Source organism: Festucalex cinctus, chromosome 5 (assembly GCF_051991245.1).
Source record: "Festucalex cinctus isolate MCC-2025b chromosome 5, RoL_Fcin_1.0, whole genome shotgun sequence".
NCBI classification, from domain to species: domain Eukaryota; kingdom Metazoa; phylum Chordata; class Actinopteri; order Syngnathiformes; family Syngnathidae; genus Festucalex; species Festucalex cinctus.
This window is the reverse complement of record NC_135415.1, coordinates 12,224,773-12,245,277: the sequence shown is the minus strand read 5'-3', so window position 1 is coordinate 12,245,277 and position 20,505 is coordinate 12,224,773. Positions and strand designations below refer to the sequence as shown.

General features: G+C 39.9%; 1 protein-coding gene across 2 annotated transcripts; it reads right to left on the bottom strand.

The window, feature by feature from the left end:
• Window positions 1–7,747: 7,747 nt before the first annotated feature.
• On the bottom strand, window positions 7,748–17,160 carry prdm8b (PR domain containing 8b). Of its 2 annotated transcripts, none has more exons than XM_077522786.1 (4): window positions 16,950–17,160; window positions 14,126–14,360; window positions 11,100–11,331; window positions 7,748–10,882 (listed from the first exon to the last, which is right to left on the bottom strand). In XM_077522786.1, the coding sequence occupies exons 2-4, from the start codon at window positions 14,348–14,350 to the stop codon at window positions 9,642–9,644; spliced, it is 1,698 nt and encodes a 565-aa protein (XP_077378912.1). In that variant the 5' UTR covers window positions 14,351–14,360; window positions 16,950–17,160; the 3' UTR covers window positions 7,748–9,641. The 2 variants fall into 2 exon arrangements, with proteins under 2 accessions (XP_077378912.1, XP_077378911.1); XM_077522785.1 differs by lacking the exon at window positions 16,950–17,160 and adding an exon at window positions 16,008–16,260.
• Between the last annotated feature and the right edge of the window lie 3,345 nt (window positions 17,161–20,505).

Here is a 20,505-nt window from a genome sequence, read left to right as displayed (position 1 = left end):
CGGCCGCTGGAGCGACGCGCGCCGCGCCGCGCGGTGGGCGCGCCTGAAGCTCCCGCGCGCCAGTTCAGCTGGGACGCACGGAGCGCGCCTTTTTACGCACAATCCTCCGTGTGTGTTGTATAATAGAAAGTGGAACTTCAACAACATGCGCACTCCATGCAGCACAGGTGTCAAGCACTTCTAGCTAGCTATACAATTTAATGTATAGCTTTCAGGGAAATTAAAAAAACAAACAACAGCTTCTGCAGTAAATATTCACAAGAAAGTTGACGAATGCAACAGAGGTTTGAAGCAATTGCATCTAACTGTGAGTAAATATTAGCTCACATAAGAAAGCAGAATCATCAGAGATTTTTTTCAGTTCTGCAGTTTTTCAATTGCAATTGAAACATGTATGCCATACAACGCAGGTGTGAAGCAGTTTTCAATAAAGTGTGCTGATTAGTTAATGAGAAAGAAAACTCGATCATCAAAGATTATTATTATTATTATTATTATTATTATTATTTTATTTTTGCTTTGTACGGTAAATTGTCACGATGTGGATGTGGATAGACCCAAAAGTGGAGAAAACAGGCAGGGAGAATACTGCCAGGAATGAGAATAACTTTGATTTGACTGGATGTAGACTGGGCATAACGAATGTGGGCAGACTTGGCAGGGCGTACAGACTTGGTAGGGCGTGCAGACTTGGCATGATGACCGGGGACAGACTTGACTTGGAACGTGAAGGTGACTCTTGGCGTGGACGAGAAGAGGACTTTGGGCTGATGTGAAAGACTTGAACAGACGTGAAGGACTTGAGCAGACATGAAGGACTTGAGCAGAAGTGGTAAACTTGAGCAGACGTGGTAAATTTGAGCAGGTGTGGTAAACTGGAACAGAAGTGGGGAAACTAGACCAAACTATGCAAACTTGACTACAGCTTAACACATGGAACAAGCAGCGACCAGGCTAGGCTAGGCTAGGCTAGGCTAGGCTAGGCTAGGCTAGGCTAGGCTAGGCTAGGCTAGGCTAGGCTAGGCTAGGCTAGGCTAGGCTAGGCTAGGCTAGGCTAGGCTAGGCTAGGCTAGGCTAGGCTAGGCTAGCAAAAGGACAATGCTCCCACAACACATGCCACAAAAACCACTCCCTAAATACAAACACTAATGAGCCACATACAAGACACACCTGGGACACACAGCAGGCAGGGGGAACCAATTAGCCACACACCCCGGGAAGGGAAGACACACACAGGTGGACGAGGTTAACAGTGACGAGACTAGGGGAGACAAAACTGGACAAAAGACAACACAAACACCCAAAACCAAACTAAAACTCAACCACCCAAAACCGAAACATGACAGTAAATGATTGTATTCAATTCATAATGTGGACTGATCCATGCAATACAGGTGGGAAGAAGTTAAAACAAACTGCTTTTTGGGAGCAGTTACAGTAAATGTTTAAGTTTGTACAGAGGCAAATGAAAGATACAGTAAATGGTTCCATGTAACACAGATGTGAAGCAATTACAACAACCCTCCTGTGACTAAATATTAGGCCAGTGGTTCACAGAAAAGCATTTTTTTGTAAATTAAGTACTTGAGTTTGTAAAGAAGCACAAGTTGATCAATACTCAATGCAAAGCAGGTTTGAAGCGGTTGCCTAAAATTCATTTTACAACTAATTAGTACTGCAAAAGGCAGCAAAATCTTTGAGCATTTAGTAAAAAAAAAGTTTGCAAAGAATTTCTGGTCACATGGATGGATCCTTGGACTGCATGCAACACAGGTGTGAAACACTAAATGTGACTTCAAGAAACATTCAAGCTTTTTTCACATTATACAGTAAATGTCTGAACCCAATTTTTCCTTGGGCCCAATTTGTAGACTGCATGCAACACAGGTGTGAAACACTTGCAAGAAAAAAGTAGTATGCGACTAAACATGCAACACAGATGTGAAGCAGTTCTCTGAAACTCTTTACTCCCTACTTCCATGTTTGGAATAATTGCGCAATAGAGTCATTGGCTCTGGGTCTGTGATAATTTTGAGGTACGTTACAACACAGGTGTGAAGCAGTTGAAGAAAAGAATGTGACAAACCACATAAAGTCATATCTTAAATTAAAGCCAATGATGAATGCTTTCTGGATATGAAATTATGAATTAATCACCAAAAAAGGCGATTTCACCCCCCTCCCCTTAACCTTGTGAGACAAAAGACCATCATGTAGTTGTCACAAGTTCTTCAAAGTGGGTCACACCAGCGCTTTCACTGTTGTCAGCCAAGCTTCAATCTCTCCCCATGCTGTGGATTATGAGCCACAAAGCTAAGCTAATTGTCTGCGGCCAGCTGAGCTCGGGTCGGGCTGGGCCGGCGTCGCCCGCTGTGTAAACAGCGCGCCACTGTTCCTAATGTAGCGCCATTCCGTTAGCCCACCGGCTAATCCCTCCCCAGTCGTATAAACAAGCAGCGGCGTCCCAGCTTGATCCCGCCTTTTAACAACCGCCCCGCCTCCTGATGGTTCTGTATCTGAGCCTCTGGTTGATCGGCCAGCTGTGTTTTGCTTTTTCTTTGGCTTTTGTTGTTGTTAGTGTTGTGATGCTATCATATAGAAGGCTCATGTCGGAGGAATGTGTAAGGAAGAATTTAGGGAATATTGTTCAATCACAGGGCGGCACGGTGAACGAGTGGTAAGCACGTCCGCCTCCCAGTTCTGAGGACTCGGGTTTGAGTCCAGGCTCCGGCCTTCCTGGGTGGAGTTTGCATGTTCTCCCCGTGCCTGCGTGGGTCTTCTCCGGGTACTCCGGTCTCCTCCCACATTCCAAAGACATGCATGGCAGGTTAATTGGGCGCTCCGAATTGTCCCCAGGTGTGCGTGTGAGTGTGGATGGTTGTTCGTCTCTGTGTGCCCTGCGATTGGTTGGCAACCAGTCCAGGGTGTCCCCCGCCTACTCCCCAGAGCCAGCTGAGATAGGCGCCAGCAGACCCCGCGACCCTTGTGAGGAATAAGCGGTCAAGAAAATGGATGCATGTTCAATCACATGTACCGGTAGTCTATTGATTTTGAAGGCTGTTGATGCTACTCAAGAAGCTTGCCGCATCTGTTCCATTTAGCAGACTTGTTCTTCCACTCTGTCTTATATATAAAAACGGCACTGTTGTCAGAGGGAACTGGTGTGACACAAATCTTGCGCCGGCTTTCGACGCCATGCCGGGAATTCCAGGGCAGGAAGCGTAGCGAAGACAGGTAGCAAATTTCCCACCACTAGGGCATGTTGGCTACATCTGTGAGTGGGCGACAGTTCAAAGTCTATAAATAGATCAACTCTTCCAGTCTATTTTTTTTACGATCAGGAAAGATGATGTCATGCATTTAAAGCATTCGGAAAAATATCCCTTAAACCCAATAAACATGTCATCATACCCAAGAAATGATTTGTCACTTTTTGTTTCACTGCAAATTTAAACTATCTAACCTAGACTTAAACGAGCAAGTCATAAAGTCTTATTGATCTGGTTAGGAGAATTATTTACTATGCAAGAGCAGAATTTCTAAGATTATTAATCTTGTTTTAAGATGATTTGTCTTTCATTTCTTATTTAGTTTGTAAATCCTAAAATTAGTTAATTTTCATGCATAATAAGCTAAAATGCTCTAAGAGTCTATGTTCACGAAAAAAAAAATTCAGATATCTAACCGAGACTTAAACGCTTATATCAAGCCGGAGTTTTATTTGTCTTGTTTTGAGAATTACATACTAGGCAAGAGCAGAATTTCCAAGATTATTAATCTTGTTTTAAGATTATTTGTCTTATTTCTCATTTAGTTGGTAAATCTTAAAATTGATTAATTTTTATGCACAATAAGCTAAAATGCTGTAAGAGTCTGACAAGTTATTGTTTTAATTAAAATAAGATTGTCATATATAATTCTGTTTATTTTAAGTTAACAGACAGTTTTAAGTACTGTGAGGCTTAAGACAAATATTTTCCACATTTTAAGATGACTAACCAACATCAAAGGGCCTGAACTGGGGTTTCATGTATTTAATGTTCTTATTTTAAGATTTTGCAGATATACGAACAAGATAAATGGAAAATATAAGTGTGAAAACAATCAAACAAAAGTGCAATATAATAGGGCTGTTCAATTATGAAAAAAATATTAATCACAATTATTTTGGTAATAATTGAAAACACGATTAGGAAGATCATTTCTTTTTGTTAGAAAACAAGAAAATGTTTAAACGTAAAAAAATATTCAGACAAATAAAAATCTTTGACACACTATAATTGTACAAGTTCCCTTTGGATGAAACTAAATGGAATAGTTATTTTAAAATAAAATAAAAATAAATAAAAAAAGGTGCAAGTGTATACATTTAAACAACTCAAAATTAGTCTTAATCTTTTTCTTTTTTTTTTTAAACTGATTTTGTATATTGTGGAGTATAATAATTGAAATTGTAATTGAATTTCAATTAATTACACAGCCCTACAATATACAGGACTGTCTGAGAAAATTTGAATATTGTGATAAAGCCCTTTATTTTCTGTTATGCAATTAAAAAACAAAAATGCCATACATTCTGGATTCATTACAAATCAACTGAAATATTGTAAGCCTTTTATTATTTTAATATTGCTGATTATGGCTTACAGCTTAAACAAAACTCAAATATCCTTTCTCAAAATATTAGAATATCATGAAAAAGTATACTTGCTATTCAACTAATCACTTGAATCGTCTAATTAACTCGAAACACCTGCAAGTGTTTCCAAGTGAATCCAGAATGTATGACATTTTTGGTTTTTAAATGCATTACAGAAAATAAATGACTTTATCACAATATTCTAATTTTCTGAGACAGTAATGCAGTCGTGGTGTTGTCATACTGAGCTCATTTTCCCTCTTTCCAGTAAACATGCTACCAGTTCCGTGGTCTAGTGGTAGCGTGTCGACTCTCAGACTCGGAGGCTCAGTCAAACCAAATGCAATTAAAAATGGTGCCTTCTTCCTGCTTGACAGTCAACTTAAAGTACAAATAAAGAGTGACACTTGGTGCTCTGCTTCAGTAGTGTTTTTATGCTTTAAAAAACAAAAAAGATTTCATTTACTTGAAATAAGGCCATTCAATAACCTTTAAAAAAAACAAGTGTTTATGGCTTATATTATGATTTAATTGCTTGCTTTTGTTACTTAGAATAAGTGCATACAGCTTATTTTAAGATTTAATTTCCTTGATTTGTTGCTTAGAATAAGTGTTTATAGCTCATTTTAAGATTAATATAGACCTACATATTTTTCTTATTTCAAGAAATCTAAGTAAGTAAAATTTTCTTACTGCACTGGCAGATATTTTCATTTGTTTCTAGTAAATTTACACTAATAACAAGTGTATTTTATCTCATATTAAGCAGACGTGTTTTTGCAGTGTTTAAACTTAAGTTTCCTCAATGGAGTTTTTGTTGATTTAAAGGGGACCAAGCCATTTTCTAACTATTTTTTTTTTTTTTTTTTTGATGGGTCAGTTTGACCCGATGAGTATTTCATGTCTACACGCCCCTATTCAAATGGCAAAGTTTTGCGATATAAAAATACGAGAGTATTTTACTACAAAGCAAAACAAAAACAAAAAAAAACATTCACCATGAGTGTGATCTATAGCAATTTTCAATTAGCAGCACCTGTTAGCACAAAATATTCAGGCTTCTACTAGAAAGCCTACTAGAATATCTGAACTTTTTGGCGGGATAATCAGAGGGACTTTCACAGTGTCAAGTGCAGGCAGAATCATTTAACGTGGGTTTGAATGGGATTGGTTGATTTGGTGCACAGCCACATCCCCAGTTATAAGTGGGTGTGCACACTTATGAAACCTATTGTTTCAGTTGTTTATTTTTACTACCCCTCTCCATTTTAACAAAAAAAAAAGATTTTTCAATTGAGTTGTACGTGTTGTAGGTTACATGTGATGGAAACAAAAAGTTAAGTTTTTGAACAGGGGTGTGTAGACTTTTTATAACCAGTGTAGAATAGGTTTCATACTGAAAAACCATTTTAAAGTAATTTATTTTTCAGTGTTTTTTAATTGAACTTTAAAGTGGTCAACTTGACCTGGGTCATGTCATAATCCAGTAAGAAACTGCAAAAAAAAAAAAAAAAAAAAAAAAAAAAAAAAAAAAAAATTATCTCATTAACACATAAAGTTTCACAACTAAAAAAAACTTTACATTTTATCATCATGCCAAAAATATAAGACAAAACATACGATGATGATCATAATATGACAGAATATAAATAAATAAATATATATATATATATTACACATACGCTAATTGTAAGTTACAGCTGGGACCCATTGACATTTTTACATTTACTTTTAGCAGTACTTCCTTTTCTTGCCACGTGATGGCGCTGTTGGTCTGTTTTTCAAATCTTTTCCTTCCTCTGACCTGCGCATCACGACCGTCGGCACGTTTATGCTGTTGTAATGTGTCAGAATGTCTTATTATTTTCCTTACATCTCGTAACGCAGTTTAATAGATATAGTGCATATAAAAATAATGTCTTGATATCATTTATCATAAGTAGGCTATACCAAATGCGACCTTGCATTTAGTTATCATGTGAAAACAAAATTGTGTACTAATCGTCAGGTTTAACCATATTGCTCCTTCCCTATAAATAAACATAAAATTGGAAATGTTTACGAATATGTAACATAATAAACATGTTTAATAGTGTAATAAAGACCTGCTTCACTTGCACATTTTTAAATGAGAAACATATCATAATAAATGACGGCATTTGTATGTGATAAAAGAAAATCTTCTGTGCTTAAAAAAAAATGCTAATTATACTCAGTATAGTGATGTTGAATGTTTTGTAAGGTTTTCAACTAATATTTCATTTTATCTTTATATCTAGATTTTATAATCACAATAATTATGATCACATTTAATGATTTTCTTAAGTAATATTTTTTTTTATATTTTATATATTTTCAGTGGTACATTTTGAAAGAATAAATTGATAAATGGTTGTTGCAAACCTCACAATAATTCTCTGTTGAAGCCTGTAGAATTGTGATTAAACTTGAACATAATATTGCGGGGATTAATATATTACGCGTATATTTTAAATTCCTTTTTTTTTTTTAAAACGGTATACATACATCTCAAAATGCTTGTAGCACCTAATTATACATAATGAACAAATCAAACCCAATGCAACATTTTTTCATTAGTCCCATAGACGTGCAGTGTAATTAGCTATAATTAAGCATCTACAGACTACAACCATTTTCTAATTTTCGGCATTAAAAATGTAAATGGCTAACCATGGAAATTAATTGTTTATATTAAGTCAAGGAAGTGTCATAAATGAACTGAATTTCTATTCCTTGGTATCATAAAAATGAAAAGCAATATCCATAAATGTGTGAATAAGAGGACAAAAGAGCATTGCCATTTGAAAATAAAGCTATTTTTTTTTATTGTCATTGCATTCAACATGATTAGATCAACTGTCATACGTAGTAAATTTCCCCGACAAACGCAAAAAAAAAAAAACATGAAAACCTCCCCACACATGGACACAAAATATGATTATTATCATTATTAATATCATTATCACACTTTGTATTTCAAATCGGACATCTTTGTATTTACACATGTGGAGTGGATAAGATTTCCCGTCGTAGTGCATGCACTCCCCCCCCCCCCCCCCCCCCCCCCACACACACACACACACACATTGTGTCTAGTATATTCGTGTCGGATATAAAATACAACTCACTGTACATTTACACATTTCCATCTTCCCTTATTTCACGTGTAAGTGCTTCATAAATAGATTCATTTCAAATGTGACATTTGTTTTTTTGTACACAAAAAGGAACCTTCCAGAAACGGAGTGCAAAGGGGAGGGGGGCAGGGGGGCTGTCAGGGGCGCCGTAAGAGGAGTGGTGAAGTCAGTGATGATGACTCGAAGGCAGCGGTTCGCAAATTGAAGTGCCTCAACCCTAACTTGGGTCTGAAAAATCTTTTGCAGCAGGCCGGATAAAACCGGACATGCTAAACCAATTACCGTAATGTCTTCAGTGAACAACCAGGACTAAACTTGGCTCCTTTTTGACTCTTCCCAGAGGTTGTTGCAAAGTCCTCCAAGACAGCTTTTGAAAATTCCGCCCCTAAACTCCATTTTATTTACTAAGTAGCGTGAAATTTGGTCGACATGTCTATCATGAGTAATCCCAGCAAAAGTCTCAAGAAGCCATCACTGAAAAGACACAGGAAGTCTGACATTTTGGCCATTTTAGCCTTTGATTACGGGGTCATTGGAGTTTTAAAAAATTTTTGAAGTCAGCCCACGGAGCTCGTTTCACTAAGCAAAATTAAATTTGGTTGGCCCGTCTACCATGAGTAGACTCACAAAAAAGGGTCAGGAAGTCTGCAATTTTGCTTCAAAGTGGCGATTTTAGGCTTATTTTGGCTTCCAGGGGTCCTGACACAAATTCCTCCAAGGGAGTTTTTAAAAATCAGCACCTGAAACCCGTTTCACTAAGCAACATGAGATTTAGTAGCCATGTCTATTATGAATAGACCCACAAAAAAAGTCTCAAGAAGCCTTGCTGGAAAAAATACAGCAAGTCTGCTATTTAGCTTCAAATCGGGTATTTTGGTTTACTCTTCCAAAAGAGTTTTTTAAAATCAGCCTTCGAAACCCGTTTCACTAAGCAACATGACATTTAGTAGCCATGTCTATCATGAATAGACCCACAAAAAAAGTCTCAAGAAGCCTTGCTGGAAAAGACACTGCAAGTTAGCTATTTAGCGCCAAAACAGGTATTTTGGTTTACTCTTCCAAGAGAGTTTTTAAAAATCAGCCCCTGAAACCCGTTTCACTAAGCAACATGAGATTTAGTAGCCATGTCTATTATGAATAGACCCACAAAAAAGTCTTAAGAAGCCTTGCTGGAAAAGACACAGCAAGTTAGCTATTTAGCGCCAAAACAGGTATTTTGGTTTACTCTTCCAAGAGAGTTTTTAAAAATCAGCCCATGAAACCCGTTTCACTAAGCAACATGAGATTTAGTAGCCATGTCTATTATGAATAGACCCACAAAAAAGTCTTAAGAAGCCTTGCTGGAAAAGACACAGCAAGTCTGTTATTGAGCTTCAAAGTAGGTATTTTTGTATCCTCCTCCAAGTTTCTTCAAAAATTCAGCCCCTTAAGCCTGATTCTTTTTGCAGTGTAGTCGAACTGGTTTCATTTGTGCCAGAGTGCAGATAGATATAAGATGTTGAGACAGTAAATCTGAGGGCTCTTCCCTGATTGGCCCAAGTAAGTATGTTGAAGCAATATATGTATCTCGACTGAGAGATAAGCTTTGTATTTCAGAGAGGAGTGAAGTTTTGCCTTGGTTGTTAGTAAGAAACGTTCTCAAAAGTCTTTGCTGCTTGAGCAAATCAAATCCGATCCGATGTCATTTTTAAGGGTAATGCTGTCTTGGAAAAACTTATAAAATGTTTGAGAAACTCTACTCTTAGGGAACATGACTGACAAGGGGGCCTTTGAAGATTTCTGTTATTTTGCCTCCCGCCCCCAGTCCCTGACGGCACCCTGGCATCAGGTCCCGAGCCCCTGAGTCAGTTGTGCGAGGTCATGTGACGCGACAAATGGTGGCGCTCTCGGAAGGACTCGTTACAGATAGGACACTTGAGTTTCTCCTCTCGCCGCCGCTTGACCAGGGGCTCCATGGCATACTCCTTCTTGTGGTGCGAGCGCATGTGGTACACCAGGTCCGAAGTCATGCGGAAGGAGGCGTTACACTTGGCGCACCAGTTCTGCGCCGGCAAGCACAGGGACGTGAATGAGGGCGGCAGGAGTGTGAGCGCCGAGGGCATCTGCAGCTGGACGGCGCCCGAGTTCTTGGGCCAGAAGGTGGCGGCTGCAGCGGCGGCGGCATACACGAAGGGACTCTGCTTGGCCACGCCGCCCGGTACGGGGCAGTTGGCGCCCAGTTCGGCACCCTGTAGCTTGGCGGCCAGGTGGTCAGCCTGGTAGAGGCGACTGGACGAGATGGTGTCTCCCACCGTCGGGTGGCAGTCCAGCAGCTTGGGCGGCATCACCAGCGGGGAGATCTGGGAGTAGGCGGATCGGACCGGTTGGCTGAATGCGCTCTTCCGCTCGCCGCCGCCCGCCTGGCTCACTGAGGTGAATGCGCTCGCCATGGGCGGAGTTTGGGGCGGCTGCGTCTCCGACAGAACCTGCCGGATGTTCAGGTGCTTGTCAGAGGGACTGCTGCTGGGACGGTCTTTGTTCTCGGAGTTGGCAGCTGACAAGCTTTTGCTTCCACCGTGGTTCTTGAGAGTCTGAACTGACTTCTTCACTTCGGTGAAGGCGCTGCACTTGGTCTCTGAGGAACCGGATGACAAAAGTGACCGGTGGTTCTCCTCCAAGCCGTACACTCCCCGGTAGTTCTGCGCCGACGTCGCCAGCTCCTCCTTGGACTTGGACTGCGGCAAGCCGGGTCGTCGGCACTCCCGGTCATCCACCGCGGAGAACTTTCTCTTCCCTGAGCTCTCGCTGCACACCTCCGCCTCCCTGTCGCTGAGCGGGCTGCCGGTCCGGTTGTTCTCCATGTCACGAGCCAGGTTGTGAAAGTCCGTGGAGGGTTTGCTGCCGTCGCCCTCGGAGCGGCCGTGTTTGGGGCTGCTCCTGGTGGGCGTCGTGTTGGGCCGGTCCGGGCTACGCTCCCTGCCGGGCTGCTCATCGGCTGCCGTCAGGCTCTGCAGTCGTTTGGTGCAGCGGAAGCGCAAGTGCGCCAAAAACGGGAACTCAAACTGGAACCTTTGGCTGCAGTCCGGACACGAGTGGTGGGATGAACCTTTTTTGGGGAGAAAGACACAATCATTACTTTCTAATGAGAGCTCATATTTTCACAGACCTAACTTGTAATTTCTCCTCAAACAAACGGCTTTCAACCTCCCAAATGGATTGCATTGACCACAAACAACCAGAAACAGAAACCTCAAACTGTAATTTAACTCTACCAGTTTTCTCTCTTGTTCTGCAAGAGATTTTTTGGTGGCTCCGTATCGCACCTTTGCCTTTGGCGGGCACCCTGGCGGCGGTAAGCATCAGCAATTCCACCAAATCCTTCCCGTACCACACCAGCAGCTCCTCGTCCTTCTCGATGCGCCGGAGCGAACGGTAGAAGAGTTGACCGTTCTTCACGTACGCCTCCAGATTCTGCTCGTCCTTGTCGCGGGCCGACTGCACCAGGCGCAGCCACATCAGGCCTTCCGACGTGCTGTTGGCTGCCGACGTGTCCACCTGACAAAGACGTCGGAGACACCGTATCGTTAGCGACGTCATTCGGGAAATGTACCTTTTTTAGTTGATGGTTTTGGGGAGGGAATCCTAGTTCCTGTTTATTCAAGTTTGGTTAAACGTGATACCCCGCTTATTTACATATCTTGGGGGGTCTTTACAAAAATGATTTTTCATTGAGATTAAGGCTGTGCATGAATCGCTGGCAACTCAAATTGAGTAGCACTAAAAACAAACGCCAAATCTGAACTTTCGCATTTGAGTCAGAACATGTCATATTGTCGTGAGAGAGGAACGTTTGGATGACACATTTGGCTATGGCAAATGTATCCACGTTGGGGAGTGGATATGCGTCAAAACTACATAGTTGCTACATTAAAAAGTCAAATATGTATTTACGGATTTTCGCTATTGGCAGTTGTGTTCTGTCACAAATAGCAGGCTATTATATTGTTCCAATAATAGCACATTTACATTTTCTTTTTCAAGTTTAAACTTTTTTTTTGCACATTTTTAGAAATGAATACATAATTTTATAAAATCTGAAGTGGAAATCCATTTTCAAACTTTGAGGTGTTGAGCACAAAAGGTTAAAAAAAAAAAAAAAAAAAAAAAAAAAAAGGAAAAATACATCACTTTAATAGTCCTCATTCAATATTACTACAGCAATTATTTAATTCTTCACTATGTATCCATCCATCCATCCATCCATTTTCTTGACCGCTTATTCCTCACAAGGGTCGCGGGGGCTGCTGGCGCCTATCTCAGCTGGCTCTGGGCAGTAGGCGGGGGACACCCTGGACTGGTTGCCAACCAATCGCAGGGCACACAGAGACGAACAACCATCCACACTCACAAGCACACCTAGGGACAATTCGGAGCGCCCAATTAACCTGCCATGCATGTCTTTGGAATGTGGGAGGAGACCGGAGTACCCGGAGAAGACCCACGCGGACACGGGGAGAACATGCAAACTCCACCCAGGAAGGTCCGAGCCTGGACTCGAACCGGAGACCTCAGAACTGGGAAGCGGACGTGCTAACCACTCGACTACCGTGCTGCCCCTCTTCACTATGTAATTTATTTTAAATATTTTTTTAAATTAATATGCGTTTCTATACATGTAAAATAACTTTAATTGCCTCATAACAAATGCAAGGGAATCTTAATTAATTATCTAAATAGTTTTAGTACATTTCTTCAGGAAAGAAAGTCTGTCTTCAGTTTCAGTTCGATTGTAATTATTTCAACTTTTTTAATTTTTTTATTTATAAACCTAACTACAAAAATATATATTGCATTTGGAGTACTTTACAAAGTCAATACGAAATGAAGAGTGGATTTTTACATTTTGTCAATGTCAGAACGAGAAACCATTTGTACGGTATTTGTGATCCACTTTTGATTCTGATTGGCAAAAATGCAATCAAGATAATATGGAATACTTTGTGATCACATTGCGCAGATTATTAAATGACTTATATTATCATGATAATAAAATTAGCTTGTGGTCCTTTTTTAAAAGAAAACAGAATAGATTCCTTTTTTTTTTTGCATTCACATTGCTAATTTATGTCGAAAGTAGATTTGGTTCTTTTTGGTCCATTTCATTTTCTGACGACTTCTCAGTATGAGAACAACACCGGATCTCGATATTGAAGCTGATCGCATCTTTTGTGTTCAATATGACACCATTTTTGCAGTTACTTGTATTCTCAATACATTAATAGACCTTTCATGTTTTTCCCCTAATATTTTGACCGGACTTGACTTAAATATCATGATTGATCTTTTTTATTTTATGTTGTCATAATATTGCAATAATATTAATAGTTACGCTGCGATTTTATCCTCTATTTAATTATTACATTTTCCCCTCCTTTCAGTTTCATCAGTCACAGATGAATTTTTCTTCTATTATGATATTTTCAACGTATCATGATAATTGTTTTTTTGCTAATATATTATTCATTACTGCATCTTTCATGATATCATCGCTGGTTAATTGTCAACATACCTTCATTCCCACACCTGTTTTCCACTGTCATGTTGTTGCCGTATTGCGAAATGAAAAATATCCAAATATCATGAGATGAGACGGCTTCATTGTGTTCCAGATTTTTTATTTTTTTTTTGATAGGTCGTTTTGTTTTGTTTTTCAGGATATTAATCATCACTATATCAATAATATCATAACTCGTGAGTTACTCTTTGATTCTCACCCCCCGGTGTTAAAATAAGTTTTCCATAAATGTGCATTATCGCCTGAACGTCATATCGAGATATCATTTCTGGCAAAAAATATCAAAAATACTGTTACATTCATATGGAAGTGTGCTGCCATATAGCAGGAAAAATAAAGCTTAATTTTTCATCATGATAAATTGGTAAATTTCACATTTTGTCATGATCATTAATGTGATCAATTTTCACGTGATAACATTTTAAGTCTGACTTCCGGTTCAGTTGACTGGGGGAGTCCTTTTTGTCTCAACGTTACTACCTACATAGCTTTGCTGCTCTTCTATGAAAAATAAATATAGTCGAGTATTTTGGAAGATTTAATAATAAAATGACCAACACGACCAGTCAGGTGAACCGGAAGGAATTGCTTCGTTTTGTTCAGACGCGGAAGCTGAAGTTTTTTTCGGTTTGTTTTTTTTATTAGTTTTTTTTAAGTTGAAGTTATAGTTGAGCGTTATCACTTCATACCTCAGCACATCTCATCAAATTAAACTGTGATTTATTTATTTTTTTAATCGTGCTTCCTTTTTTTTTTTGTTTTTTTTTGTGTTACCCGGAAGATGTAGGGAGCGGTGCGCTTGTCGGTGGCCTTGAGCGCGATGAAGGCGATGCTGTCGTACATGGACGTGTGGCTTAGCACGCACGGCCCGAAGATGGCGCTCTCGGGCACGTCGCAGGTGGTGTACACGCTGGTGAAGATGTCCGTCAGACACTGCTGCACCGCCTTGGCGTCGCCGTCCCACAGCTGCGACTTGTGCTGCGAGCTCGACTCCTCCATGGCCCAAACCCTGCATGCAACCGCACGGCCATTTAAAATCAATAAATACATAAATAAAACGAAACAATAAAATGCTCGTTTCCGCGGTCAAGGGTTCCACAGAAAATAGAAAAAAAATTACATATAATTAAGCAGTTTTATTTCTATTCGTGATTAAAATGTTCATAAAAACAATGATAATCATAAGCTATATAAGCGCTTTTCAGTATAGACCCAGACGGCTTTTTCTCTCTCTTTTTTTTTTCCCAGATTAAGACAAATAAACGTCATGACAATTTCAACCGCATCACGCATTGTCATTAATGAATGGATGTATTTAGTCTTTTTACCCCATACAGTATTCAACATTAATTTACAGTATTATTACTGTCAAAGCTATTGTTTTCTATTTTTGTATACGTTTTAAAAAATCAAAATACACACATTTGCAAACAAACAATAGGCCACAAATTTATATTTGCTTCACATGTGTTGCAAATATAATAATAATAATAATAATAATAATAATAATAATAATAATAATAATAATAATAATAATAATAATAAATGATAGCGCTGTTTTCTGCATTGGAGGCCCACACATCAGAACACATTTTAGGACAAGACAAACATATAATATTGCATATGGCGTGAAATTCAATTGCCAATAGTTGCTGTTAATGACATCCTGGTTGTATATATTTTTTTTTTGCAAGGGAACAAAACATTTTAAAATTACATTCCCGAATCCTTTTCTATTTTAATTGTAATGTTTTTATGAATAAAGTACGAGGTTCCGTGCGGTATTACAAAAGCACGTCCGAGATATTAATTATTTTATAATAACAAAAACAATACATCTTAATCCCGATTCCGTCATAAAGTCATCCATTCTCTCTCTCTCTTTTTTTTGATCCGCTTTTCCTCGCTTCTTATATACACCAGCCTCATTTGCATAATCCGCCACTTTCCACCCGGCATGTGAGAGAGTAATTAAAGCAGCACGAGCGCTTCATTATTATGATGATGATTTATTTCTTTTTCTCTCTCTCTCTCCCTCAGCGTAAACCCCTCGCGTAAACTCGCACCTGACGCACAATTAAAATGTCAAAAAAAAAAGAGTTTTTTCACGTTTCAAACGAAACAAACGAAAAAAGACGCTTTATTTATTTGGCTCCATATTTAAATGGAATCTCATTTGAATTGCAAGTGCAAAAAGAATGCGGTTCTGTGACATTTTACGCGGAAAATAATGTTGATTTGAAATGCAATGCAGAAGGCAATAAAAAATTCTTAAAAAAAAAAAAAGCTTATAAATGTAACAATCTTCGCCAGCTTTGACAACAAATATAGTAAAAAAAAAAAAAAGAAAAGAAAAGAAACCAGATTTGCGATTTCAAATGCACACGCACGGAACCTCATTGTGTGTCTCGTCTATTCTACAAAAGCTTCCCCCGGTGCAGCGCGACCGCGCTCGGCTTCATCAGTCTCGGGTTGGTCGGTGTTCGGGGGCGAGCCGGACTACCGTTCGGCCCATCTGCCAACATAACAGCAGGCTTTTAAACCCCACCTCCAACTCGAACCAACCCCTCTCTAACCCCCATTATCATCACATTAATATCATTATTCTCAATATTATTATTATTGTTCTAATTGTGTTGTTGTCTTCCGCCCCTACCTCTTGCGCAGAATCGGAACCAAATAATCCACAAGCGACGAATGAGAAAGTAGAAAAGCCCGCAAAAAAAAAAAAGGGGGGCAAGAGTCGAATGTTGCGGTCGCTTCCTCAATCAATGTGTCAGAAGCAGGACGCGTCCCGCTCCGGTCCGGTCCGGTGGTGCGCGCGCCGTCGACGTGTTCCGGTGCTGCTTGTGGACGACTCGCGGGGAGACACGCGCGTTTTGTTGGCCGCACATAATCTCCCCCAATGAGGCGTGTCACTCCACGTCTCCTCCTTTTAACTCTTCACTGGCCGACCGCCGCTTGGCGACTCTTATTATGGGACCCCCTCCCTCCACCACCGCCCATCAACCTCCCACCCCTCATTATTATTATAATTCTCATCAAAAGCCTTGATGCTTACTAACCCACTTTGGGGAAATCAAATTTTGAGTCTAATTTCACCCGGGAAATGTCTTATTGCTCCTATTTATTTTCCATACACTGTCATAATTAATACAGAGCTTAAATAGACCTTTTATCAAGTTATAACAACCTGGTTGTCCACCAGCGGAAAGGAAGCCGACTCGGGTGGCTCGTCAGCCGGGCATCACTTCCAACGGGACTGCACATGGAGGAGGCGCTAACTCGCTTCTATCTCTCGAGTCAGCCATTACACATTTCATTAGGTCAAAGTGCCGAGTAAGTCTTGTTCTATCAAGGCTTCTCCCCGCTCCAGGTTCCGTATCCCAACACCGACCCAGCCCGTGAGCCTGAGCAGCTAGCCGGCTCAGGGGACTCCTCAAGCGGCCTGACTTGGCTCAGCTTCCCACGGGACGGGAGTACAGTAATGGCGGCGGCTAACTGCCCTGTACTGTTCATTTGTTTTCACATGATAACGAACAGACCCAATTGACATTCGATCACGCCCAATTTGCCTCAAGTCACAACAATTTCCAACCTCAAGTTTCCAGACGTGATCCGGCTGCCAGATCTCGGGGTCGCCTGCGGATGACGTCACGCTACAGATTGTCTGGAAATTGTCCGTAATTGTTCAAAATAACAAAATGTATGGACTTAAATCGTAAATATACCTAAAAATTTAAAAGCATGATACTTTAAGAGTGAAAAATAGACTGAAGCGCCTTCGGGCTGGCCGGTGTCGGTCTAAGTGTTACGGGCTGCCAGATTGTAAATCGGGGTCGCCTGCATATGACGTCACGCTACAGGATTGTTTGGAAATTGCCCGTTTACAATTATTCAACATACCACAATTTATGGACTAAAATTGTAACAATGTAAATAAACCTAAAAATATAAAAGCATGATATTTTTAGAGTGGAAAAAAATAGACTGAAGCGCCTTCGAGCTTGCCAGTGACGTCAATACAGCGGCGCTAACGAAGTTAGCTTCGGTTTCTTTCTTTTTTTAGCTTTTCACAATTCTTATGGGTTTATTTACGTTTTTACAATTTCAGTCTGTACATTTCGTTATGTAATTTACATCTTTAATATTATCTTTCCAATGTTTGACGTCAACTGGATAATTTCCAGCCAATCCTGTCGCGGGACATGTTCGTTGCAGGCGACCCCGTTACGATCAGGCAGCCCGATCACATCTGGTACCGACACCGGCATGGAAGGAGGTTCTGCAGGAGGCCAAGTTGTGTTGGTCCTTAATCGTGAATATAAATTGATCTTTACCTACGATCGATCAATATGCCCCAACCTTCCTCACCCAATAGAACAGACTGGCCGGTTCTGCGAGGAGGATCCGACTCGGACGCTCCTCAGTTCTGCATCTCGACAGTTCCCTGCTCTTAGTGCTCTATATATATTTATTTTCATCTATCAAGTAAATATTGAAGCAAATTGAGCGTTTACGACCTTTTATTACACACATCGATGCTCTATAATTGCCAAACAACCTTCTCCTCTCCCTCCCCAGGTTCCACCTCCGCGAGCCGCAGCCGACTCGGGAGGCTCCCTGCGCGGCCTTGCTCTTCTCAGCATCCCGCCGGAAATGGTGGAAGCGGTGGTCTGCTCTCCAGGCAATACCTCGAGGCGCACTTAGGGGGCGCCAGAGTATAATGCTCCCGGCTGTGGCAGGCGAGTGAGGCTTTTTTTTTTTTTTACCTTGATGTCAAGTGCATGATTCATAAGCACTTTTAAAGGCAGGAATATGATGACAAATTGATGATGGTATTAAAGTGTAATCACACACTTTTTTAGCTCAATAATTTCCACTCAAGATCCACTTGAGGCGACTAATGATACAATTTGAAGATGTCTCGTCCTTTTAGGTGTTTGCCCTTGTGCTCCGTCATAAATCCATCAGATCAATGGCGGCGCCGCATAAACAAATAAGACCTTCATCTTTTCTGATTATTCTAAATAAATCAAAAATGGCCAAACAAACGCGAATGCTCCCGAAAGCGTGCTCGTGTGGTTTTAATTAACTGCTGCACAAAAAAAAAATAAAAAATAAAAAATCCTAGTTCATGTACCCACATTCTGTTTCATTTTTTATGATATATTTATTATGAAATAGTAAAACAGTCTTTTTCAACATAAAGTAATTATGAATCTGATTATATTCACCCTGGCCTTTGGAGTTTTTTTTTTGGTTTTTTTTCGCAGAGATAAAATGTAATCGGCCTAACCGTGTCAATGTCATGAAATCGGATGTGGGGTGTAGAAGGAACATTATTACGAGTATACAATACGTAATAGTAATACAATAATGTAAAATATAAGCACACACATTGCAACACAAAAATACACCCACACAACAACACACATACACACACTATCTCGCGCACAAACATAAAACATACACAAAACAACATGTTAACAACACGCAAGAAAACGTTCAAAAACGCAAACACACTAGTGTAGCGTACGTACAATGAAACACAAAAGTGCATACACAATATGTACACACATATACAACACACTCACACGACACTGAGTACAACACAGAAACACATAAAACACACAAACTCAAAGAAAACATAAAAACACACATCCAACACAAACCCACACACGCTCTTTTTTTTTTTTTTTGCAGTTTCCCTACTTTGATGTTTAAGATCATCAAAAAAATCTAAATAAGAGATAAAATTAACAAAAGTCAACATTAAATGGTGATTTGAATTATGAAAGCAAAATAAATAAATAAATCATGCTTCCACCAATCACGGCAAGTCGTCCATGTCGTGGAGTCTGAAAGCAGCCCCAGACCAATCAATATACACACACGGACATGCACCAGCATGTTTCACTCTTGCTGTGATGTTCTTTTTTGCAATTTTTTTTAATGCACGATTGATAACCACTCCATACTTGGAAAGTGCTGTACTAGGGAAATTCCAGTCGCAATGCAGCAAACATGTCCATGTCAAAATTTAGCAGTATTAAATGTAATAAAAATGCATATATTTGTGGAGACTAGGATCAATTTCAAAAAGCTGCACATTTTCACATTACTTCATGTTAAAAATTAGATCGCTCTTAATATGTAAAGAAAAATGCACTGAGCCGTCACCAACGTCTTACAAATGCATTTATGCCATCTAGTGGCAGAAAAATGACCTCAACACAAATCAATATTACACTCGTTTTTTGTTTACAGTACACTACAGCTGGTCTTCTTCGGGTGCTCTGGTCTCCTCCCACATTCCAAAGACATGCATGGCAGGTTAATTGGACGCTCCGAATTATCCCTAGGTGTGCTTGTGAGCGTGGATGGTTGTTTGTCTCTGTGTGCCCTGCGGTTGGCTGGCAACCAGTCCAGGGTGTCCCCCGCCTACTGCCCAGAGCCAGCTGAGATAGGCGCCAGCACCCCCCGCGACCCTTGTGAGGAATAAGCGGTCAAGAAAATGGATGGATGGATACACTACATCTTTTTAAATTGAACTGAAATTTTATTATTATGAAACCAATGACTAAAAGATGCAGCCATATTTCTACTCGCTTAACATTTTTTCCCCCCACTTTTACGTTAACAAGAGTATGAAAACTTGGGGAAAATACTATTTTATTGTACATTTAGAACAGATATGAATTTGTGATTAATTGTGAGTTAACTATTGAAGTCATGTGATTAATTACGTTTAAAATTTTAATTGACTGACAAAAAGTTCAACTTGCACCTTGTCAATACACAGAACAGAATCATTTTTTTTGCAACACACTCAAAAATGCACATACGCACATAAAGACAACTCACACATATATTTACTACGCACACCAACACACAAACAACAGTATACTTATTATTATTATTATTTACACTACACACAAAACATATTTATGCAACACACATAACAAACACACAACACATACAAAACCATCCTTAAAACAGGGACACACATGGAGCATGTAGCGGCCTTACACAATCAATTAGTCGTGTACTAATTGAACCAAATGTGTACAATTACGAATCAATGAATTAATGAGTTCAATTTAAAAGCAAAGGCTTGCGTTTGTTGCGCGTACAAACAAGGATGAAGTCGT